This window comes from Erpetoichthys calabaricus, chromosome 8 (assembly GCF_900747795.2).
Source record: "Erpetoichthys calabaricus chromosome 8, fErpCal1.3, whole genome shotgun sequence".
NCBI classification, from domain to species: Eukaryota; Metazoa; Chordata; class Cladistia; order Polypteriformes; family Polypteridae; genus Erpetoichthys; species Erpetoichthys calabaricus.
Genome location: NC_041401.2, coordinates 140,474,526 through 140,501,494, shown reverse-complemented (window position 1 = coordinate 140,501,494; position 26,969 = coordinate 140,474,526). Strand labels below are relative to the sequence as shown.

Sequence of the window (26,969 nt, the reverse complement as noted above, 5' to 3'; positions counted from 1 at the left end):
AGCTGCTTTACAGGAAGGAGATTGTTGGTTGTGAGTGGAGAGCACTTTGAGTAGTGAGAAAAGAAATGAAAGAATTTTTTTTATTATTTTAAAAAAAGGTAAAATTACTACCAGACTCAAGAAATTTAAATTGGTATATCCATATCTATGTATAATGTACTAATACTACTAGTTGACAGCATGTTATATGTCGAGCAGTGGGTATGTGAGAGAGGAGCCAAGTTTATTTCTGGTTGATGATTCATTTTTTTACTTTAGGTGACAGAGTGCTGACATCATTAAAGTTGGCATTTCTTTAAGCTACAGGAACCAGATGTAGGTCTTTTGTAAGTGCTGTGAAATTCAAGGCAAGAAACTATCAATATTGTTTTTGACTAATTTATGAGTCACATGATAAGGAGGAGGCAGAGAAATGGCTGTATGGAAAAGACCATTAAGCTAACTGATCAACAATAAAAAATCAAGGAGCATGTGACACCATAATCAAAACACAGTCAGATATCACATCTGTAGGTATGATAATCATGTAACATCACCTGTGCTTTGCAGGACAGATCACAGGGAGGCACTTAAAGAGAAAGTACATTGTGAATTGAATAAGAGTAATGAGAGCAGCGTTTTAAGTAAAAAAAGTGTTTCCTAACTACCAATGTAATCTATGTTAGAACAACATGAGGAATGAAGAAAAGTACTGTACATGATCAGAGAGGTGAACATGGTATTATTTTTGTCTGGATTTTCAGAAGGTATTAATTTGGCTTGTGTTCATTATAAAAGATTTCAAGGCACAGTGTGCAGATGAGTAGAAAATTGGGTTAAATACAAGGAGCAAAGGATTATTGTGGTACTACTTCTGAAATATATGATGTTAAACGTGGTGTTCCTCTGGAATCATCGCTGTTGCCACTGCTGTTTTAAATATATATACATGATCTTAGTAAAGTATAAATAACAAGTTGCTTAGGTTTGCACTTGATATCAAACTAGGTGGGAGGGCAGAGAGCTAAATCATTACCAGTAAACCTACAGTGATCCCTCGCTATATCGCGCTTCGCCTTTCGCTGCTTCACTCTATCGCGGATTTTATATGTAAGCATATTTAAATATATATCGCGGATTTTTTGCTGGTTCGCGGATTTCTGCGGACAATGGGTCTTTTAATTTCTGGTACATGCTTCCTCAGTTGGTTTGCCCAGTTGATTTCATACAAGGGATGCTATTGGCAGATGGCTGAGAAGCTACCCAACTTACTTTTCTCTCTCTCTCTCTTGCGCTGACTTTCTCTGATCCTGACGTAGGGGGATTGAGCAGGGGGGCTGTTCGCACACCTAGACGATAGGGACGCTCGTCTAAAAATGCTGAAAGATTATCTTCACGTTGCTACCTTCTGTGCAGCTGCTTCGTGAAGCGACATGCTGCACGGTGCTTCGCATACTTAAAAGCTCGAAGGGCACGTATTGATTTTTGTTTGTTTTTCTCTGTCTCTCTCTCTCTCTGCTCCTGACGGAGGGGGTGTGAGCTGCCGCCTTCAACAGCTTTGTACCGGCGGGCCAAACAGCCCTATTGATTTGTTTGCTTTCCTCTCTCTTTCTGACAGTCTGTGCTCCTGACGCGCACTCCTTTGAAGAGGAAGATATGTTTGCATTCTTTTAATTGTGAGACGGAACCGTAATCTCTGTCTTGTCATGGAGCACAGTTTAAGCTTTTGAAAAAGAGACAAATGTTTGTTTGCAGTGTTTGAATAATGTTCCTGTCTCTCTACAACCTCCTGTGTTTCTGCGCAAATCTGTGACCCAAGCATGACAATATAAAAATAACCATATAAACATATGGTTTCTACTTCGCAGATTTTCTTATTTCGCGGGTGGCTCTGGAACGCAACCCCCGCGATGGAGGAGGGATTACTGTATACAAATTTGTAGCAAATGAAACTGAAGACAATTAACTTTAAAGTACAGCATATAAAAAGAAAAATTTTAGATCTGAATACACAATGAGGATTATGAGGGAAAGTATAACTTATGAGCAGGACTTAGGAGTTGTTGTGGATCTTCATGTAAAGTTGCAATGCTGACCACACTACCTAGAAAATGGTGGGAATACAAAACCCAAACATTTTCTAGATTTGCCTCTGCACAGGTGCAAGGTGCAGGTGTGTCTTCCAGCACAGAATTATACCTACTTTATTATGAGGTGTTAAACTAAACATGTGTATCACACACAAAAGCAGCCAACAGTTACAAAAAATGTAATCTATGCATATGTAAATGTTGAACAAGTCATAACAAAACATTTCTTTCTATAAAATATCAAATCATTTCACACTTACTTGCCATAATTACTCTACTCAGTATATTATAAACAATGTATTCTGCATATAGAAATGTTATACAAAAATCTGGCAAATACTGAATTAAATGAACAGCAGCAACATGTATTTATATAGCATGTTTTCATACAAATAATGCAGCTCAAGATGAAGAATGAAAAGTTTATAAAAAAAATATATAAAAGTAAGACTAGGTAATACTAAGTAACAATGAATAAAGTAAGGTCCAATGGCCAGGAGGACAGAAAAAACGAAACAAAAAAAACTCCAGAGTGATGGAGAAAAATAAAATCTGCAGGGGTTCCGAGGCCACGGGACCACCCAGCCCCCACTGGGCATTCTACCTAACATAAATGATCTAAATCAGTCCTCATTGTTTAATGAGTGCAGTTTCTGTACTGTGATGAAGGACAGTTATTACAGACAATTGGCAATCCCAAAAGAAAAGTAGTTTGTTTCTGTGGGTAATTAAAGTGAAGCAGACCTGCATCTTCATTTATCAGGATATCAGACACTTTCAGCACATCTTTTCTGAGAATGCTATGACTCTAACATTCCAAATAAAATAAATAAATTATCCCCAACTATTCTCAAATTGTGTTGTGCAAGACAATGTTTTTAATATTACAAAAGAGAGCCATTTTCCAACTTATCTATACTGCTGTCATTTTTGTCACAGTTGAAATATTAAAAATAAAGTTTAACTTCAAGGGGTCATGTGTTCTTAGTACAATGAAATTCTTATTTGCAGTCTACAAAAAACTAGTGACAATAGTGCCATTCCAACAACAGTCAATGGATACAACACAGAAGATGAATGCAACATCATGTGCTATACAAGAAATACTCATGCAGAGAACACTGTTTGTAGCTGTTAAGCAGTCATATGATGAGTGAATAAAACTGTCCCTGAACCTATTATAAATTAATATTAATTAGTATTATAAACTGCTATCACTAACCTGAAAACTATGATCTCATCATCTAGCTCCTGTCGTTTCTTGTATTGTTGGAGACAAATGCTGCAATGATCTAGGCGAGGGCTTAATCCTTTGCACACAGCAGCCCGAAGGTTGGATAAAGACCAATGAAGATCATGATTTAAGAGATTGTTAGTGGTTTCTAGAAGAGTCTGTAAAAGAAAGAAAATTTTAACTTAGAAACTAATCATATTTCAATAATCAATTAAATAAATGTAGCTTCATGACAAATAGTTCAACCATAATTAGATAACTTTACATGTGATTTCTTTATTATTCAATTACCATGTGACCTTGGATTAGAATATGGCCACAATCATCTTGTGTGCTGTAAAAGGTCACTAAAAGAAGCTGAACATAGCAAAGGATTCTGGCTTTAAAATTTCTGCTCCAATCCCCCTCCTGATGATGATATACAAAGATGAAAGTTATAAAGCATAGGTGGGGTTCAGGCCATGGTGTCTTATACTTAATCCACTGTGAGATGGCTGGTCTGGTGGTAGAGGAGATAAAGGTGATGTATAGTGAGAGGTGTGAAGGAGACCACATAATAATTGTGACTTTCTGGGAGGGAAGAACTGACATAAATAATGTGGTTGGTGCACTTGTGTCTGAAAAAAATGTTAGAATGTGGAAGTAAAAAGGGCAAATGAATGTGTTATACAGTCATATGAAAAAGGTTTCTGTTGATTTCATCTAGTCAGTGTGGATCACTTCCTACTAGTCATTTATACCTGAAGATTCTGAAAGCTCATTCTCTTTTGCTACCAGTGTTGTAGCAAATTTGCTTCTCACTGTTCTATCTTCTCTTGGTAATACTTAATTTCGTCCCTTATAATTGTATGTCATAAAGTGAGGTCCACGGTTGTTTGCCTTATTTAATAAATAATCTCTGTATTCGAGTCCTTGTTTGTTGGTGTGGGGGGCGTGGTGTGGTAGTGTTGCGAATGGTTCCCGCGTGCGATACAGGAGCAGACGGCCCTGCACTTAGTGCACAGGTGTAGGATCATTTGTGACCCTAATTGACGCCGGGAGCTGCTGATTGCCCAGCTGTGCCAGGTCTCCATTTTAAAAGGAATCAAGAATGAATAAAAGATGGCGGTTAAATGGAGAAAGAATGAGAGAGGGCAGGAGGTGGAAGGAGCCGGTGCAAGTGAGCAGAAGGGAGCAGGCTCGAGGGAGAGAAGGCAGGCAGCTGGGAAGGAGAGCCCCTTGAGTGGCGTGAGAGGCTGAAGAAGTGATCACTCTGGCTAACCAACTCTGGGACTAAGAGGAGTGACTTGCCGTGGAAGACAGCGGGAGTCAAGGAGGCTTGGGAGGAGAGCTCCAACGTTTGTGCTGTTGCTGTTGGGGTACCAAGCCTAGGTCGGGAGAGGGAGCCAGGCCGTAGTCATGGGACGGAAGGGACCCGGACCTGCGCAAGGTTAGCTACATGTGTCTGTTGGGTGACTCTTCTGACACAAGGCCAGTATAGGATAAGCAGGGGAGCCATCAGTGAGAAAGAAGGCACTGGGCTTTTTAGTAAAGGCAGTTTCCTGCCTGCTGATTTTAACCTTGTTTTTAATGGATTTATTTATTAGGATTTTAACCTCCACAGATACACCTTTTTATGGATTATTTTTTTTATTATGGATATGGGAGCACTGCACTTTTTGAACACTTGTTTTAGACTTGATTTTTAATAAAAGCACTGATTCACTTTTGTACCATCCCCTTGCTTCATGTATGTTTGGTCCTCAGCAGCATTGCTCATCTGGTTATATCATCGACTGTGTCGGGTTCAAGAGGCTCCCAAAAGCAAAGAGGGAGCAAGGAGCTGACCCACACCGTCACAATGTATCACTGGTCTAAATTGCCAAATAGCTCAATTATGGTTTCATCTGTTCATGAAACATTTTCCCATAAAGACTGTGGTTTCTCGAAGTCGGATTAGGTAAAGATCAGGCAAGCCTTTCTATGTCTGTCTTCGAGCAGTGGAGTCATCCTTGGTCTTAGCCTATAAAGTCCTTCTTTGTTTATCATGTGGCTTATGGTGTGTGCCGAAACCACCCCACCAGATTGCTCCTGATCAGCCATGAGCTCTTTGAATTTTGCATGAGGTTTTTTTCTCAAAAGTTCACATTAACCTTCAAAGACTTCTCAGATTAATTTTATGCTTCCCATCATGTCCTGAGGCAGTTCCATCATGAGCAGAAATCTTCTAAATTACATTGCAAGCTACAGACACAGGAATCCCAAGGTCTTTGGAGATGGCTTTGTACACTTCTGCATTCTGATGCTTGGTGATAATAGCTTTTCTGACAGGCTCAGGCTACTCTCTTGGTTTCAAAATTGTCACAAAGGAACAAGGAGTAAATGCAGCTTTTATAAACATTAAAGGCATCACTTACTGGGTAATTGAATAATAATACATTTTATTTATATAGCGTCTTTCCCATGCTCAAGGCACTTCACAGAGTTTAAGGTAGAACGGCAGGGTATACAGTATATAACATTGTACAAACCAGATAAATAAATAAAGAAGATTAAGACAGTAAATTCAGAGAAAAAAAGCCTAACAGACAACATAACTGGTGGTCTAGCACACACAAACAGGTTACATGAGCATCTTGACATAAAAGTAAACTGAGAGAAGGGTAGTAAACTCAAGTGGAGCTAAAAGCCTTCCTGAACAGATGAGTTTTGAGTTGTTTTTTTAAAAAAATTCATGGAGTTAGCTGACCTGATTAATATCGGTAGGTCATTCCAGAGTCTGGGTGTTATACAGCTGAAGGCCCTGTCACTCATGGAGTGTAGATTAGTGTGGGGCACAACAAGATTGCCAGAATCAGAGGACCCTAGTGGGTGGACAGGCACATAGTGATGGAGAAGGTCACTGATGTAGTTTGGCGCAAGGTTGTTTAAGGCTTTGTAGGTGATTAGTAGGATTTTATATTTGATTCTGTAAGACACAGGGACCCAGTGAAGGCGGAGCAGGATGGGTGTGATGTGCTTGCTGCTGCTGGTCTGTGTAAGGACTCTTGCAGCCAAGTTTTGAATAAGCTGGTGCTGAGATATAAGATTAGAAGGGGCACCTGCCAGCAGCGAGTTACAATAATCGATGCGGGATGTGATAAAAGCATGGACAAGTTTCTCAGCATTAGAAAAGGAGAGGAAGGAGCGAACAGGAGATATGTTATGGAGGTGAAAGTAAGAAAGTTTCTTAATGTGATTTATGTGGGCGGAATAAGAAAGGGAGGAATCAAAAATGACACCAAGATACTTTGCAGTAGAGGCAGGTCTGATGATATCACCGCCAAGATGGACTGGGAAGGAGCTCATTTTATTAAGTTGCACTTTAGTCCCAATTTGCAGGAGGTCAGTTTTGTTGCAATTTAATTTTAAAGAGTTCTGCTCCATCCAGGTTTTAATTTCACTGAGGCAAGTTGTGAGCTGAGAAAGCTCTGATGAAGTTCCACTTTTAACATTGAAATAAAGTTGAGTATCGTCTGCATAAAAATGATAACCCAGTCCATAGCTACGGATAATATGGCCAAGGGGAAGCATATAAATAAAGAAGAGAAGAGGGCTGAGGACAGAGCCCTGAGGAACTCCTTGTGTGACTGGCGCTGAGCTGGATCTGCTGTTGCCAAGACTAACAAACTCTTGCCTATCAGTCAGATAGGACTTGAACCACTGGAGGGCAGTGCCAGAGATACCTAGCATGTTCTCCATTCTGGACAGTAGAATGTCATGTCTGACAGTGTCAAATGTTGCACTGAGGTCTAATAGAATTAAAATGCTGGTTTGTACAGAGTCTGTTGCCATAAGCAAATAATTGGTTACCCGTAGCAGAGCAGTTGCACAGCTGTGTTGTGCCCTGAAACCAGACTGAAAGGGTTTCGTCAAGTTATTAGAGGTTAAGTAATTGGTGAGTTGGGAAGCTACAACACGCTCAAGAGCTTTTCACAGAAAAGGTAAGTGGGAAATAGGCCGAAAGTTGTTAAGATTGTCAGCATCAAGGCCAGACTTTTTTTAACATTGGGGTTACAGAAGCGATTTTAAAAGTGATCGGCACAGAGCCTGTGTCAAGGGATGAGTTTATTATTGTTGTAACAGTCGGGATTATGGCATGAAAGCAGGATTTAAGTAGTGTGCTTGGGATGGGGTCCAGCACACAAGTAGTCGGTCTCATCTTACAAAGCAAGTTATTAACAAACGCAGATGTGACTGGTCAGAACTTAGAGAAGGAGCTGGATGGTGTGGAAAAACAGGAAGAGATATAAGCAGATGACGTATTTATATTAGTTGAATTACTTATTATTAATCTTTATTTTATTAATTTTATTGTAATCATTCCATACAAATAGATCAATTTATAACCAAACAAATTAAAGACAAATCAAACCCCACCCCTGAGAAGGAGAGCTTAGCTAAAGGAGAATTGCTTAGGGCTTTTTAATAAGACAACAATAAGCAAAGGAAAGGGAGAAATAAATATATATGTAAATAAGAGATGGAGAAGGGAATTAAATCCGGTAATAGTTATTTCTCTTATTCTAAAATAATATTGATCAGATCCTGCCAGGTTTTGAAAAAATTTTGTACAGATCCTCTAACTGAGAATTTGATTTTTTCCAATTTCAAATAATATAAAACATCGGATTCCCACTGACTTATCAGAGGAGAGTTAGGATTCTTCCAATTTAACAGAATAAGTCTGTGTGCCAAAAGTGTAGTGAATGCAATCACCATTTGCTTGTCCTTTTCCACTTCAAGTCCATCTGGAAGAACACCGAACACAGCTATTAGTGGGTTAGGAGGGATTGTGACCCCAAGGCTGTCTGAAAGGCACTTAAAAATTTTGGTCCAAAATGATGTTAGTTTGGTGCAGGCCCAGAACATGTGACCCAGTGAGGCAGGAGCTTGGTTGCACCGTTCGCAGGTTGGATCTTGCCCTGGAAACATTTTGGACAGTTTTAAGCGAGACAGATGAGCTTGATATATAATTTTTAGTTGAATAATTCTATTCTTTGCACATATGGAGCTCGAGTGAATTCTCTGCTTTGCTACCTTCCACTCCTTTTCTGATATATTGATTAAGAGATCTTCTTCCCAATGTCCTCTTGGATCTTTGAAAGGTAGGGACTCTAATAGGATTTTATATAATGTGGAAATGGTGTTTAATTCCTCGGCAATGAGCAGTATTTTTTCCAGCATTGTGGAGGGTGCGAGGTGGGGAAAATCGGGCAATTTCTGTTTAACAAAATTTCTAATTTGAAGATAGTGAAAGCAATGTGTAGCTGGGAGGTTGAATTTTGAACGTAATTGTTCAAAAAATGCAAATATGTTGTCTATATAAAAATCTCTGAGCATTTTAATTCCAAAACTTTTCCAGGTATTAAATACTGGATATGTTTGCGAGGGTTGAAAGAGGTGGTTTTCTTGCAGAGGTGCCACCGATAAAAGATTTTCCATCTTAAAATGCTTTCTAATTTGGTTCCATATTCTAAGTGAGTAAAGCACAACTGGGTTATTAGTATATTTGCGATAACTTGCATTTATTGGAGAGCAGAGCAGGGAGTATAAAGAAGTACTACAGGATTTTATTTCTATTGCGGACCAGGCCTGTATATGTTCATTTATTTGTGTCTAGGTTTTTATGGCTTGTATGTTTGCTGCCCAGTAATAAAACTGAAAATTAGGTAGAGCCATGCCACCTTCTGCCTGAGGTCTTTGTAGGGTTGCTCTTCGGATACGTGGGTGTTTTGAGTTCCAAATGAATGAGGTTATTGTTGAATCTAATTGCTTAAAAAATGATTTATTGATATATATTGGAATGTTTTGAAATAAAAAAAGAAGTTTAGGAAGGATATTCATCTTAACAATGTTAATTCTTCCGGCTAGAGTGAGATGAAGAGTTGACCATCTATTTAAGTCTTGCTTAATTTTTTCCATACAGATGGCAAAATTTTGTTGATAAAGAGCTTTATGTTTACATGTGATATTTACCCCTAGGTATTTAAACTGATCTGCTATGGTAAAAGGTAGGGTTTAGTTGAATTATTTAGATCTTTCATTTTGTTATGGAAAAAGTGGAGGAATTCCTCACAGACTTCAGTAGAAGAGGTAGTTGCGCCAGATGCAGGTTCGATTAGTTTATTAACTACAGAAAACAAAACCCTTGGGTTATTGTGGCTACTTTCTATTATTCTGCCATAATGGGTGATCTTGGCAGCAGTTAGTGCTTCTCTGTAAGCTCTCTGGTGGTCAGAGAAAGCCTGGATATGAACAGTGAGGCCAGTCTTACGTGACATTCTCTCAAGGCGTCAGCCAGCTGCTTTCATAGATCGCAATTCTGAATTATACCAAGGAGCTAAACACTTAAAGGAAACCTCCTTATGTTTTAAAGGTGCTGTTTTATCTAATGCTGAATGAAGCGCTGTGTTATAGTGGTCAACAAGACTATCTAGTGTTGAAGGAATAGGTGCAGACAGTAAAAGATCAGAAATGGATCCAGAAAGGATAGAGGGACAAATATTTTTAAGGTTTCTGTAAGAAATTTGTCATTTACAGATAAGAGAAGGGAGAGATAATGAGACAGTGAAAAGTACTGCTTTATGGTCAGAGTCCCAAATCAGTGCTGTAAATGTTGGCAACAGATAACCCATAAGTACAGATCAGATCCAATATATGACCACCAGAGTGGGTGGGAAAATCAACATGTTGTGTCAAGTCAAAACAGTCCAATAAGGATAGGAATTCATTTCTCAGTTTAGATGTGGGGGTGTCAATATGGATGTTGAAATCACCAAGAAGGATAATTCTCTGAGAGTGAGAGCTTAGGTCGGTCAAAACTTCAATCAGATCAGATAAGAAGGATGCCTTGTATTTTAGAGGACGATAAAGAACAATGAGTGAGACGGGACCTGATTCCGTTATTAGTTTAAGAGCCAGGCACTCAAAAGACAATGGACAATCAATTGGGATTCGTTTGATGTTTAAGTCTACACTGACAATTACTGCAAGTCCACCTCCTTGTCTTGAGTTGCGGGGCTCTGTGTGGAAAGTGAATCCAGGTGGAGTCGCCTCCATGAGAGACATAAATTCGTTTGGTTTTTGCCAAGTCTCCGTTAGACACAGTATATCAAGTGTGGTGTCAGTGATGAATTCTGACAGCACCAATGCTTTGCCATTAAGAGATCTCGAATTAAACAATGCAATATTAGTTAATGGGGCTTCTTTTTGCACAGAGCCGTGATCTGAGCTTATTTTCACATAATGTAAATTTGGCACACTGACACTTCTATTTCCAGGGCCATAAGAAGGACGGCGTATTCCTGACCAAATGCCGCCAGTGGTCTTTTCATTCGCAGCTCGGCGGTGGCGGCGACCTGACCCGTGATGTACATATTTCGGGCGCCACAAAATCCCAGCGTCTTTTAGGATGTTCCTGTCAGACCATTTGATCTGGACAAACTGTTTAATAAGAAGGAGTCTGTCATGAGAGTATTTTAGCATGATAGTGAGTAATAGTTATCTGATAGGAGTGGAGAAGCAGCACAGCGGAGCCGGTAGGACAGGCGGGTGTGGTAGTGTAGATGAGCGGCGATAGCAAAGTAGCAGAAAGCATAGCAGGAGGAGGTAGCAAGATTTGGAAGTTCCAGCATACAGCCATAAACAGTAACGTTGGGTATTACAGGCGTGATCACACCGGAGCCAGCGGCCAGGTGGGTATGAACATCAGATCAGTTCTTAGTCGAACAATACTGTAAAAAGAATCGGGAGCAGACCAGAATAGCAAATATAATCAAGGAGACAAATTATCCCAAGGTCCTAGATCGCCAGGTACAAAGAAATGTTCGTAGGTCTCGTCCCGTGATCCACAGGTTCAGTTATTCCCAGTCAAAGTAGAGTCCATAAAATTTGTAAATATTAACCAAATCCATACAATTCGAGTCAGCTGCATCCACCAACTATACATACAATAAAGGAAATATAACAAGCGTAACAAAGTGTAGAATTAAAGCAAGTTCTGCGAAAAGTGTTGTTAGCAGGGAGAAGCGGCTACGGCATGTGTGCGCCAGCGTCCCCTCCCATGCCCCGGTAGAGTGAGCACTTACAATTGATCACAGGAAAGTCTAATTTTACTGCAATAAGATTACAGTTATTTCCTGATTTAAATTCATTATAAGAGTGACAAAAATCATGTTTAGCTGATATTTCATGTTTTTGGCAAATTACTACATCAAAGTTGTTCAAATGTATCTTTTTTGTTGTATATATTTCAACATACTATTAAAATATGATGATATAAAGTTGGTCTAATTCCAATTATTTCTCAAAATATATGTATACAACATAACTAAAACATAAGGAGGCCAATAATGTTGACCACAACTGTGCATTATGCATTTCTTGACCTGGAGAAGGCATTTGACAAGGTGCCATGAGGGGTTACATGGGCATTGTGAAAGTTTGGATGAAATGTGTCTGAGGTGATGACAGCGTAAACTGAAGTGGAATTAAAGAAAAAGATGCTGAAGCTGAAAGCTAATTGTGAAGTGAAACGGCTGGAATGTAAACTGAGAAAGCAAAAGGCAGATGGTTGGATGCAAAGGGACAGAAGGCATGGAATATATATGTGCATGGTCATGAGGTGTGTATGGTAAAGATGTTAAGAGAAACTCAATCCTATGTATGGTCAGTTGGAAGTAGGTGCATAAAAGATATAGTGGTGTGAAGGTCAATATACAGGCAGGGAGTGTGGCCTTTTGTGAATCTGTGGAAAGTGTGCGAGAGTAGGGTACAGTACAGCTGATTTAGTAATTTAGATATTGACAATGGAGCTGTTGTGAAAAAATGGTGATTTTCTTCTACTTAGGTGACAAGTTGAGTGCACACAGAAGTGCAGGAAGAGCAGTGACAAATGAGAGGCCCATGGAAGAAACTACAGGACCTGCCTGACATTCTGATTTCTAAAGAAGTTTCTCTCATAAATAGGTAAGGTTTATGAAAGCTTTGTGAAGAATAGTGTAGTTTAGGGAGTGACATGTGGTTGATGAAAGCAAAACATAAAGCAAAACTGTAAGGAAAGGAGACAAGAATGATCAGTTGTACAGTATTATGTGAATTGTCACAGAGTGACAGGAAGACAAATGCCGAGTTAAAAGTAAGACTTGATGTGCAGGTGATAGTACTTGTGTTGAGGTGAAACAGACTTAAGGTGGTTTGGGCATGTGGAGAAGAAGGCATGAAGAAGTATGATTGGATGAAGAGATGCACCAAGATGGAGGCAGATAGGATGAGGCCAAGAGGGAAGCCAAAGAAGATGTGACTGGAGGTGGAGGAATATTTATGTTTATGTATCAAATAATCTGCTGCTACCATCACATTTTAAAGTGGGGATAATGTTACATAACTGGTGTGAATTGTTAGATTTATACCACAAATATCACTTATTGTTCAAACCAAAAAGTTCTACTTTGACTTAATTAGACCACAAGACCTTCTGCCACACTTATGCAGTATTTACGAAGTGATGTTTTGGAAATTCTTTCCAGGCTGGGGACTTTTATTAATTAAATTTTTTTCTTGTTTGCCATTGTACAATAAAGGCTCTTTTTGTGCAATGTTTAAAAGATTGTTTGACCCAGAAACATAATCATCAATTAAAGTCACTGGCCTTCACAATTTGGCAACTGCCATCATAGTAGCCTCTTTGACAAGTGCCATTCTTGTTCAGTGACTAAGTTTGGAGAATTGGCCTAACCCAGAAAGTGTGGCTATAGTTTTACTAATTTTTCTCTCTTCCATATGATGGGCTGCATTCTGCTCCAAGTTATGTTCAGTGCCTTTGGTATTGTACCCTTCAAGAGATCTGTGCCGATTTATATATTCCTAACTTCTTTTGAATACTCTTTCGTCTTTATATTAGTTTGATTTGTGGAAAATCTTTACCACAATGCTGGAACTCAGTGAGAGAGCTAAGTATTCATCCCCATAAATTAACTGAGAACAGATGACCCACCGATTTCCTACACAGGTGAAGATCATCAACAAACTGAGTTGTTAAAGTAATACTAATAAATAGAGAATAACAATTATGGTTACTATGAAAAGATATGAACAAACAAACAAACAAGAGTGTGTGGCAAACATGTAGGAGGTGGTTAATTTTTAATTAGCCTATTCTTCCAAATCTTCAGTAGTATTTTCATTTAAAAAAATTCTAAAGCTAACATACTGCCACAATCATGAAAACATGACTGCTGAATCAATAATTACAACATTTCCTTTCTATTTCTACTGTACTTGACTTACTGATTGATTCTAATTAATAGGTGCACACTGAGATGAAGCAAAACATTATTCATAGGCAAACATAATGTATCAAGTTATTTATACACTTTTGGTATAGGTGTTACCTAATATTCTACAATAAGGAAATGGAATATACATGTCAAGTTAAAAATGTGCACTCACACAAACACAAGAAAACAATGAAAAAAATTACATTTTTGGATAAGACAAGCTCTACAAGTTACTGTCTTGGCACGAAGTTAAATATATGGTAAACCAAAGTACTATGAATATCTTAAATTAGTTACTTTTAGATTGTACATGATTTCAGTAATTTCAAGCAGTGCATTTAATTATGAAATCTAGTAAGGTACTAAGATAGTGGTAGTGGTAATTCAGTTTTTAAAGATGTAATTAGAGTTAGTTGTATAAAAGTATACTTTATTCTAATTAACTTAAAATATCTTTATTCCCTTTTCAGTTTCCCTCCTTTACCATTTTATTGCTTTTAAGGGAAGGATATAAATCATCCTAATTCTCTATATATCATGAGCAAAGTTGTAGCTACTAACTTTGTAGCAGCGATGTAAACAGGAGTGTTTATTATGGTAGCCAGAGAGGTCTGTGTTTCTGCTTATGTGAAAGATCATGATACACCTTCTTTTATTTCTTCTTTAGTTTATGTGATGGCCACCTTTTAATGTTGTCAAGTTACTGCTGCAGAAAATAAAGAAAAACCCTTTCAAAATCTAAGTAATCGTAAAACTGAGGATGACAGAGTTAAGCTATCAATCATTTTCAAACCTCTGAAAGCTAATAAGTTTAGTGTTAGCTAATATGCTGTAAAGGTTTCTTTAATGAAAAAAAGTAGCCTCTATAGAAAACAATATAAAGCTGCCTTCCTGTTCTGTCTCTATAACACCAACCAAACAATTCCCAAGCACCCAGGGCACATTAACATCACTCATCGTCACTTAGCCAATCGATCACTTCAATTATTATTGACCTTTAAGGCAGTTTAGATGATAAAAGTAAGCTTCACATTACAAAAATGAAATAAATCACTTCATGAAAGCCAGATATGTAACATGCAGAAAAAAATTTTTGTCCAAAGTATTCTGAAAAATAGGAGCTTGAAAAACAGCTCTTATAACTGAAGGAATATAGTAAGTATAAATATATCTGTTAAATGAAAACAGTAAGAGAAAATGCTTCTAAAAAATCAATCATACCCTGACAAGGAATCATAAAGTAATATTTACAGTACTGTGCAAAAGTTTTAGGCACGTGTGAAAAAATGCTGTAAACAAAGAATGCTTTCAGAAATATAAATAATGATTGTTTATTGTTATCAATTTACAAAATGCAAAGTGAGCAAACAAAAGAAAAATCTAAATCAAATCAATATTTGGTGTTACTACCTTTTGCCTTCAAACCAGCATCAATTCTTATAGGTACAGTGGAACCTCGGTTCACGACCATAATTCGTTCCAAACCTCTGGTCGTAAACCGATTTGGTTGTGAACCGAAGCAATTTCCCCCATAGGATTGCATGTAAATACAATTAATCCGTTCCAGACCGTACAAACTGTATGTAAATATATTTTTTTAAAGATTTTTAAGCACAAATATAGTTAATTACACCACAGAATGCACAGTGTAATAGTAAACTAATGTAAAAACATTGAATAACACTGACACAAACACCCAGACTCCCTCCTCAGCTGCTCGCTCTCAGCTGCACACACACGCGCGTGCGTGCGTGCTCTCTCTCTCTCATCAGCACGCGAGCCTTCTCTCTCTCTCAGCAGCATGCGAGCCCGCTCTCTCTCTCTCTCTCTGTAACATTGCAGCAGTTCGCGCTATAGCCTTACAACCCGATCGCTGTATAAACACTTTTTTTTAATGAGTTTTAAGCACAGGGGGAAAAAAAGGAACATTTGAACAAATCCGAACTTTATTTAAAAACCAACCACAACCAACCAAGAAAGTAACATTGCAGTAGTTCGCGCTATAGCCTTGCAACCCGATCGCTGTATAAACACTTGTTTAATGAGTTTTAAGCACAGGGGAAAAAAAGGAACATTTGAAAAATCTGTAATTTAATAAACCACCAAGAAAAGTAACATTGCAACAAATCACGCTACGAACCACTCGCTGTAAACACTTTTTTTTAATGAGTTTTAAGCACGGAAAAAAAAATGAACATTTGAAAAAATCCATAATTTAATAAACCATCAAGAAAAGTAACATTGCAACAATGCACGCTACGAACCGATCGCTGGAAACAGAAATGAAAACAAAATCAAGCCCAGTGCATTCCTTAACTGCCTTCCTACCTTAATGCGTCCAGCTCTCTCTCTCACGCTGCCCGTGGGTCTGCGTCTCTCTCTCTCTCTTTCTCGCTTGCTGCACAGGAAATGCACAGGGAGAGACTGAACATGTACAAACCAAAAGGGAAACTGGCTTGTTCGTATACCGAGTGTGTGGTCGTGAACCGAGGCAAAAGTTTGGCGAACTTTTTGGTCGTAAACCAAGTTGTACGAGTACCGAGACGTTCGTGAACCGAGGTTCCACTGTACACTTGCACAAAGTCAGGGATTTTGTAGGATTATAGTCAGGTGTATGATCAACCAATTATACCAAACAGGTGCTAATGATCATCAATGTCACACGTAGGTTGAAACACAGTCATTAACTGAAACAGAAACAGCTGTGTAGGATGCTTCAAACTGGGTGAGGAACAGCCAAACTCTGCTACCAAGGTGAGGTTGTGGAAGACAGTTTCATGTCATGGCAAGATTGAGCACAGCAACAAGACACAAGGTAGTTATACTGCATCAGCAAGGTCTCTCCCAGACAAAGATTTCAAAGCAGACTGGGGTTTCAAGCTCTTTTGAAGAAGCACAAAAAAATGGGCAACGTTGAGGATCGTAGACGCAGTGGTCGGCCAAGGAAACTTCAAGCTTATTACCCTTTGAAATCAGAAGATGTCCAGCAGTGCCATCAGCTCAGAACTGGCAGAAACCAGTGGGACCCAGTTACACCCATCTACAGTCCGGAGAAGTCTGGCCAGAAGTGGTCTTCATGGAAGACTTGCAGCCAAAAAGCCATACCTCCGACGTGGAAACAAGGCCAAGCGACTCAAGTATGCATGAAAACATAGGAACTGGGGTGTAGAAAAATGGCAGCAGGTGCTCTGGACTGATGAGTCAAAATGTGAAATACTTGGCTGTAGCAGAAGGCAGTTTGTTTGTCGAAGGGCTGGACAGCGGTACAATAATGAGTGTCTGCAAGCAACAGTGAAGCATGGTGGAGGTACCTTGAACGTTTGAGGCCGCATTTCTGCAAATGGAGTTGGAGATTTGGTCAGGATTAATGGTGTTCTCAATGCTGAGAAATACAGGCAGATACTTATCCATCATGCAATAACATCAGGGAGGCGTATGATTGGCCCCAAATTTATTCTGCAGCAGGACAACGACTGCAAACATAGTTCTTAATGACTCTGGCTGTATCTTCAGCGTAAAGAAGAACCAGAAGTCCTGGAAGTGATGGTATGGCCCCCACACAGCCCTGATCTCAACATCATCGAGTGTGTCTGGGATTACATGAAGAGACAGAAGGATATGAGGAAGCCTACATCCACAGAAGATCTGTGGTTAGTTCTCCAAGATGTTTGGAACAACCTACCAGCCGAGTTCCTTCAAAAACTGTGTGCAAGTGTACCTAGAAGAATTGATACTGTTTTGAAGGCAAAGGGTGGTCATACCAAATATTGATTTGATTTAGATTTCTCTTTTGTTCATTCACTGCATTTTGTTTATAGATGAAAATAAATGATTAACACTTCCATTTTTGAAAGCATTCTTTGTTTACAGCATTTGTTCACACCTGCCTAAAACTTTTGCACAGTACTGTATATATTTAGTGTACACAATAAACAACATTGAATAATTAATGAGGAAACAGAAAAGCAGGACACAAATGCCATGTAGTGAGGGGAAAGTAAAAAAAAACTTCTATAGCCATCTCATCATCTGGCATCAGCTACTGATACTGGTCCTATTAGTTCTGAATTTATTTTCTGTTACTAGCACAATTTCTCTAGGATGCTCTTGAAAACAATTTTGTTTTACAAAATGTAATGGACCGCAAGCAATATTAACTGGACACAAGAGCTGGAAAAATGTGTGGGGTCAAACTAGCCACACCTCATTTCACTCAAAACTCATACTACCTTTGATCACCCACAAGGGTCAACAGCAGTGCTTACAGTTCACATGAAATACTGAACTTGCTTCAGAACAGTTTGTGTTCTACAAGGCATCATTCTGAAAGTACAATCCTTTTCTAATAATTTTAGAGGTAATCCCCTCTCATTAAAATTAGAAGGTGGTATGATGCTTATCACCTACTGTAAAAATAAACATACTTTCAGAAGAAGAAAAAACATGACTTAACACCATGAAAAAAAAAAAAATATATCCATGTAAGCATTTTGGGACTTAACCAATAAGGCAAAGACTAAGAAAGGAAGCTGAGATATTAGTGTAATTTTTGGTGATATAAAATGACATAACTTTTTTATAAAACAACTCACTACATGAATTTTGACATTTCCTTTTTCTACATCCATCAATAGCAAAGTGCTGGGAAGTGTCAATTATACAATGATTGTTGGACTATTTATGTCTTAGATATCAAAAAATTATCAGTCAGTTCAGCCTGACAGCAACCACAAGATGAGACATCTCTCTAAGAAACCCACAATTTCATCACAGGACCTACAGGTAACTCTTGTTTACCATTAGAAAGAGTCTGCACAAATTACATCAAAATGGTAGGTCAGGGCATCAGGGTACAACTAAATTGTCCATGAACATCTTGGCAAAGACGGGGAAAAGATACATTATTTAGCCAAACACAGTTTCGGTGAGAACCAAAGACAGAATTTGACTAGAAGAAGCAGTGGAAATGTTATAACTTGAAGCTGCTTTGCTGCAGAAGGGTCTGAGCAGAACATCATCATAGAATCCAGTATGAATTCTTCAATGTACCAGAGGATGACTGAGGATAATTTGACACCATCTGTCAGAAAATTGACAATTAACCTAAAATAGACCTTGCAATACAACAGTGGAACTAAAAACAACAGAACATATAAAAAAGATTGGATGAAAATAAATAAAAGGAATGATTCTGGAATGGCCAAGTTGAAGCCTGGATCTGACTCTCATCGAGATGCTGTGGGGGATTTGAAACAGACTGTGTACACAAGGCACCCCCTTAAGCATCACACAACTGAATAAATTCTGCATGGAGGAGTGGGAAAAACAATGCTGATGCCAGATACTGCTAACTGTTAATGGCAACACCTTCTTGAGATTGTTTCTGCCACAGTGGGCAATACCAACTATTAGATCTAAGAGTATACATACTTTTTCCACAGACAGAAATAGCATATCTGTTAAATTTTCATTGAATAAATTACTAAAAAATCTATTTCTATTTTAAAGATCGTATCTTGATATATTGATAGGTTCACATATGTGGTAAAAAATAATTAAAAAGAAAAACTTTTAGAGGGGGTACCTACCTTTGTTTCATTATACAGTGGAACCTCGGTTTGCGAGTAATTTGGTTTACGAGTGTTCTGCAAGACGAGCAAAAATGTTTAATAAATTTTGACTTGATAAACGAGCGAGGTCTTGCAGTACGAGTAGTTTGTCTGCTGAGCGTCATGTGATCACAACTGAGCTGATGGTTCTTCTCTCTCTCTCACTGCGGGATTGTGGGCAATTGTCTCCTATTCTCCATCTGAGTCAGCGTGCCTCACTCATATAGTCAACATCCGTACAGGCGTATAGTGTTTACTACAGCATTAGCATTGTGACTGTGTGCGCGTGTGTGTGTGTGTGTGTGCGCTCGCGTGCGTGTGTGTATGTGCTGTGACGTGCGAGTCCCCGTCTTGCACCCTTAAACACAAAACTGAGTCTCAGTACTTTAGCAACACAAACTTTATTCAGCTTGAAACAGCAACAGTGCGGTTATTTATACACAGACAGAGCAGTCAGGCAGGGCCCTGCACATTTATAATGTTCCTTGTTCCTTGTATCACCCATTGACGGCAGGCGCTTATAGCACACGCTACACGGCGCGCGATCGTGCGTGCGTGTGTGTGTGTGTGTGCTCGCGCGAGTGTGTGCTGTTACGTGCGAGTCCCCGTCTTGCACCCTAAAACACGAAGCTGAGTCTCAGTACTTTAGCAACATAAGCTTTATTCAGCTTGAAACGGCAACAGCGCAGTTATTTATACACAGACACAGCAGTCAGGCAGGGCCCTGCACATTTATAATGTTCCTTGTTCTTTGTATCACCCATTGACGGCAGCCACTTATAGCATGTCCGCGATCTTTTCGGATTCGCTTTTACGGAGAACTGCTACAGCGCTGGGAGACTGCGATTGCTTTGGGACGCTCTTCCACGTGTCGTCCCGTTGGGTGCAATCCCACAAGAGTTTAGAAACTCACTCACACCAGCCATGATTCTTTTCAAAGGTAAAGTGCAAGTTAATTTGTTTTATGTATTTTTACTTTATATTTTGTATTAATCATTTTTATATGAATAGTTTTGGGTTGTGGAACAAATCATCTGAGTTTCCATTATTTCTTATGGGGAAATTCACTTTGATATACAAGTGCTTTGGACTACGAGCACGTTACCGGAACGAATTATGCTCGCAAACCGAGGTTCCACTGTAAAGGTTGCTAATCTGAAGGGCAGCTATGACTTAGGAACATAGTAAAGAAGTTAGAGATACAATAATACAAATCTATAAATGTGAAAAGGTTCAAGATGAATATCCAAGTGTTCAGATGTTCCAATCAACACTGTTAGTTCGATTTTTTGGAAGTGTAAGCTGTGAAGAATCACCCAGATATATCTCAGGTAATTTGCCAAATTCTCTACACAACCAAGAAAGAGAATTATGAAAGAAGCCAAAGAAATAAACAGATTTCAATGGCCGAGACTGCAATGAAGGTGCTTCAGTAAATTATATCAAGAGCTGCACATTGTCACGTGTGGTAGGGCGGCAAGTGTAGCATGCCTGGGGCCTCATGTATAAACGGTGCATACGCACAAAAATATTGCGTACAAACGTTTCCACGCTCAAATCGCGATGTATAAAACTTGGCTAAAAGCCACGCACATTTTCACGGTAGCTCCAACCCTGGTGTACACAAGTTCTCCGCTCGGTTTTGCAAACTGGCGGCACCCAGCTTCAAAGCAGTGCTACTGTTCCTGTGTGGTTACCCTTTCTTTTTTAGATCCACATCCTTGACGTGGCTTTATCATATACACTGAAACTAACTGCATATTGTTTATTAGTTTAAGGCATCTGATTGTAATTAACCTGTAACAATATAATGGTGCAAAGAATGGTCAAACTATTCTAAATACCATAGTTGCTTTAGTGTTGTTACTCTCACTGCACCTTCTTCTTCTTTCAGCTGCTCCCATTAAGGGTTGCCACAACAGATCATCTTTTTATATATTACTCTCACTGCACCACTTTGAGTATTTATATCACTATATCTGAGTGGGGAATCACAGATCTACAGCAGCTGATCGGAAAGAGAATTATCAGTATACAGCATCAAGCACATGCTGCCTCGGCCATGCTGTCTATTGAACTGCTCTCACATGGCAAACGCTTCAAAGCCTTTCCTTGTACAGACCTTGCAGTTCAGAAACAGTTTCATCCCAAGAACTATAAACGCATTTAATCAGTCCATCAAGTGCTCCTTGTAGAACTGTTTGTACTTATAAGTACAATTATCTCACTGTAAACTTGCGATACAGTTATAATATTGCACAACCTGAGCCAATTTATAAAGCGCGTATTTACATATGGTGACGATATCATTTTTAAGATGAAATGCAGTAAAATATGTTTATTATGTTATACAGATAAAAATTTCACTTAATTTAAATAATCTATATTATTAATAATTAAACATGTGAGGACACGGTGGCGCAGCGCTAGCAAGGATCTGGTGGTCCGTTCACGGATTGTTTCTGCCTCGCGCTGTATTCTTGCTGGTGCGACACTGGATGGATAGATGGATGGAATAATTAAACATTTACTATGAAGATATTTCAATGTTCCTTAAAAGTTTTGAAGAATCTGCATTCTAAGCTTACAGATGGCTTAACGTCTATTACTTTGCTGATTGTGTGGCGATTGGGTATTTGGAGAAAGAAACTTTGATATGTGACAACTTCTTTTTTATTTTGGGCACTGTGCGACTTTGTGAATTTGAGCTTTCGAGTTTCTCCGACATGCTATGTCACTCGATCAACTTCCTTTTGTTGTTTATATCACTGTTTAAACCAACAAATAGTACGTTTTTCCTTGCCACCACTTGGTATTCGCTGAAATTCTTCTATTTTCCCCCGTGCTTTTGCTATTGTCTTTTCACAGAAGGCTGCGCTTAAGGGCTATTTATATTGATTTGCATATTCAAAGAGGCGTAATTCTGGGAGGAGTAGGGGCGGGACAGCAGGCGCGTGCACATGCGTTACTTTTCATGCTCACTGGGATTTATGTAGCAGAAGAACGTGGAAGTTGGTGTACGCATAGATTAATGCATCTGGATTTTTTTGTGCGTAAGCACATTTCCGCTTTTGTCTGTATGCCATGTTATAGTGTGAATTCTGCACATGCTGTTATACATGAGGCCCCTGGAGAGGGCTAAAAACAGAGAGACCTAGCTGCAATGTGGAAAAGATTTTCTGCTGAGGAGACACCTTCCTGGCTAAAGGTCAAAGAGATGTTTGGTGGAAATTAGACACTGCCCACACCTAACACCTAAAAAACACCATACCTGCAGTAAAGTATGGTGATGGCAGTTGTATTATGTTGTGGGGTTGAATGAATGGTGAAAAATATATGCGCATATTGTATAACTTCTGAGAATTTTAAGTAAGTGTATTCAACTGAATATGAGTCATGATTAACTGATCTAGTGCCACATACAAAAGTAAGTATACAGCCAATTTGTAATGATATTTAGAATAATGATGGAACACCACTAATTTTTGGTTAGTGCCGCTGTTTTTCCCAGGGAATAGACAGAAATTAGATTATTCCAAGATTCAGGCACCAATTAAGCGAAGTATGTAGCATAGAAAACGGCAATTCATCTTTGTTTCTTAGAGGGTCATACATAGATATTAAGTATGGTAGCAGGCTAATGCTCTTATTAACACTGACAGACGAAAAAGAGCACTATACTACCTGATTTGCCAATTCTGTAAAGATTTTAGCTAAAGAATCATAGGTATGCTATACATTTTTGGGTCTGGCTGAAAAGGAACTGCAACAAATGTAATGCACATTTTATATTTATTTAGTATATTATTTCTGGGAGGTGCATTATCAAAAAGGCTTATCTGAAAACACAGTGACAAAATATATTTATCACTACATTTCAACACTTTCCTGCTGCTGAAACCCTGCTCAGCAAGGAATATAATTTTGACATCCTAAAAGAACAACAGTGCATTACATTAAACTATAATGGAAGAGAATGGCAGATAATGGCTTTTGTAAGATAATCTGTATCTGCGTAAATAAGGCTTTGAGGACTGACTGACATGAATTGGTACCAATACAAGCTCTGTCTCCCTGTTCTTCTGTGCTGAAAAAACTGTTCAGAAAATTGTTATATGGGCATGACCTGAAACATGCCAAAAGATAAATCTATCCAAGCAGATTATTATTCCTGTAGTGGTTGTCCTGAAGACATAGAAGTGCAATATCAATCTGGATAACAAAAGGAGTGTGTAGAAAACATCCGCTCACTTGCTCTATTCATAAGTTATCTAGTTTTTTTCTCATGCTTTTTTTCTGTTGTTTTTTTTTTTTTTTAGCTTTAGTACAAGAGTGTCCTCTATAAAAATCACCAACCTGGCTTATTTGTATATCATTGATTTGCAGTGGTAATAATTGTGTTGACAGATGTCCTCTGGTGCTTGTAGTTCCTTGAGAATAACACTTGAGAAATCAATGCAACTAATTAAAGGTCTGGTTCCTAAGAATGTGTAAGTACTGGCAAAATAGCTGGAATGCTGACAGAATGTAGTTTTTAGTATTTGGTCAATAACTCCAGATTCTCTCCAGTCAATAATTGTTTTATATAAAATAAGTTATCATAAATACTAGTATTAAGCACTTTACACAGAAATTGATATTACCATAAAGGATGCACTCATAAAAAATACTGTATAAAAAGCATTCAAAATAAGAAACACAGAAAAAAGGACAGTAAAGTGGGGATTTACATTTTAGAGGGCTGGTGCGTTAAATAATGCCACCTGGGAAAAGTACATTTCTACCGCCCATAACCCTTCCATCCCTATTACTAGTCATGAAATCATACACTTTTTCACATATAATGTGTATTGCTATACAGACTTCACAGAATAATGCATTCTCTAGAAATGTGACCAAAACAGAAATATATTATTTGAAAAAATGTGACGCAATGAAAAAGATTACAGTAGCTTTAAAGCAAAAAGGCCAAAATAGGCATTAAAAACAATACAAATGTATAATATGAAGCTAGGTGAGAAACAAAACATTGGTTGTATTGTACCACCTGTATGCATCACTAAATGCCTTGGCAGTTTCAAACTGTCTTACAAGCTTACAGGCATTTACCCTTTTCTAACTAAAAAGGTGGTTTGTGAACTTAAGGGTTTTTTTAAAACCATTTTGACTGAGTCCTTAAACATCCATCCATCCATCCATCCATCCATCCTCTTCCGCTTATCCAAGGTCGGGTCGCGGGGGCAGCAGCTTGAGCAGAGATGCCCAGACTTCTCTCTCCCTGGCCACTTGTTCTAGCTCTTCTGGGGGAATCCCGAGGCGTTCCCATGCCAGCCAGGAGACATAGTCCCCCCAGCATGTCCTGGGTCTTCCCCGGGGCCTCCTCCCGGTTGGACGTGCCCGGAACACCTCACCTGGGAGGCGTCCAGGAGGCATCCTGATCAGATGCCCGAGCCACCTCATCTGACTCCTCTCTATGCGGAGGAGCAGCGGCTCTACTCTGAGCCCCTCCTGGATGACTGAGCTTCTCACCCTATCTTTAAGGGAGAGCCCAGACACCCTGCGGAGAAAACTCATTTCAGCCGCTTGTATTCGCGATCTTGTTCTTTCGGTCACTACCCATAGCTCATGACCATAGGTGAGGGTAGGAACATAGATTGACTGGTAAATTGAGAGCTTTGCCTTACGGCTCAGCTCCTTTTCCACCACGACAGACCGATGCAGAGCCCGCATCACTGCAGACGCCGCACCGATCCGCCTGTCGATCTCACGCTCCATTCATTCCTCACTCGTGAACAAGACCCCGAGATACTTGAACTCCTCCACTTGGGGCAGGATCTCGCTCCCAACCCTGAGAGGGGCACTCCACCCTTTTCCGGCTGAGGACCATGGTCTCGGATTTGGAGGTGCTGATTCCCATCCCAGCCGCTTCACACTCAGCTGCGAACTGATCCAGAGAGAGCTGAAGATCACGGCCTGATGAAGCAAACAGGACAACATCATCTGCAAAAAGCAGTGACCCAATCCTGAGTCCACCAAGCCGGACCCCCTCAACACCCTGGCTGCGCCTAGAAATTCTGTCCATAAAAGTTATGAACAGAATCAGTGACAAAGGGCTGCCCTGGCGGAGTCCAACTCTCACTGGAAACGGGTTCGACTTACTGCCGGCAATGAGGACCAAGATCTGACACCGATCGTACAGGGACCGAACAGCTCTTATTAGGGGGTCCGGTACCCCATACTCTCGGAGCACCCCCCACAGGATTCCCCGAGGGACATGGTCGAACGTCTTTTCCAAGTCCACAAAACACATGTAGACTGGTTGAGCGAACTCCCATGCACCATCCAGGACCCTGCTAACAGAGCTGGTCCACTGTTCCACGACGAGGACGAAAACCACACTGTTCCTCCTGAATCCGAGGTTCGACTGTCCAACGGACCCTCCTCTCCAGAACCCCCGAATAGACTTTTCCAGGGAGGCTGAGGACTGTGATTCCTCTGTAGTTGGAACACACCCTCCGGTCCCCCTTCTTAAAGAGTGGGACCACCAACCCGGTCTGCCAATCCAGAGGCACTGTCCCTGATGTCCATGCGATGTTGCACAGACGTGTCAACCAAGACAGCCCTACAACATCCAGAGCCTTGAGGAACTCCGGGCGTACCTCATCCACCCCCGGGGCCCTGCCACCAAGGAGTTTTTTGACCACCTCGGTGACCTCAGTCCCAGAGATGGGGGAGCCCACCTCTGAGTCCCCAGGCTCAGCTTCCTCATTGGAAGGCATGTTAGTGGGATTGAGGAGGTCTTCGAAGTACTCCCCCCACCGACCCACAACGTCCTGAGTCGAGGTCAGCAGCGCACCATCCCCACCATACACAGTGTTAACACTGCACTGCTTCCCCCTCCTGAGACACCGGATGGTGGACCAGAATCTCCTCGAAGCCGTCCGAAAGTTGTTTTCCATGGCTTCCCCAAACTCCTCCCACGCCGGAGTTTTTGTCTCAGCAACCACCGAAGCTGCATTCCGTTTGGCCTGCCGGTACCTATCAGCTGCCTCCAGAGTCCCACAGGACAAAAGGGACCGGTAGGACTCCTTCATCAGCTTGATGGCATCCCTCACCGCCGGTGTCCACCAACGGGTTCGGGGATTGCCGCCACGACAGGCACCGACTACCTTACGGCCACAGCTCCGGTCAGCCGCCTCAACAATAGAGGTGCGGAACATGGCCCATTCGGACTCAATGTCCCCCACCTTCCTTGGGACATGGTCGAAGTTCTGCCGGAGGTGGGAGTTGAAGCTACTTCTGACAGGGGGCTCTGCCAGATGTTCCCAGCAGACCCTCACAACACGTTTGGGCACGTTTGACCGGCATCCTCCCCAACCATCGGAGCCAACTCACCACCAGGTGGTGATCAGTGGACAGCTCTGCCCCTCTCTTCACCCGAGTGTCCAAGACATGTGGCCGCAGGTCCAACGACACGACCACAAAGTCGATCATCGAACGGAGGCCTAGGGTGTCCTGGTGCCAAGTGCACATATAAACACCCCTATGCTTGAACATGGTGTTTGTTATGGACAATCCGTGATGAGCACAGAAGTCCAATAATAAAACACCACTCGGGTTCAGATCGGGGGGGCCATTCCTCCCAATCACGCCCTTCCAGGTCTCACTGTCATTGCCCACGTGAGCATTGAAGTCTCCCAGCAGTACGAGGGAGTCCCCAGAAGGTATGCCCTCTAGCACCCCCTCCAGGGACTCCAAA

General features: G+C 40.3%; 1 protein-coding gene across 1 annotated transcript in view; it reads right to left on the bottom strand.

Moving 5' to 3' along the window:
- Window positions 1–26,969, bottom strand: part of vps8 (VPS8 subunit of CORVET complex) — an 893,492-nt gene that overhangs the window by 233,067 nt on the left and 633,456 nt on the right. Inside the window, exon 42 of the mRNA XM_051931263.1 lies at window positions 3,292–3,461. Within this exon, the coding sequence (XP_051787223.1) occupies window positions 3,292–3,461 (170 nt within the window). The remainder of the gene's footprint in view (window positions 1–3,291; window positions 3,462–26,969) is intronic.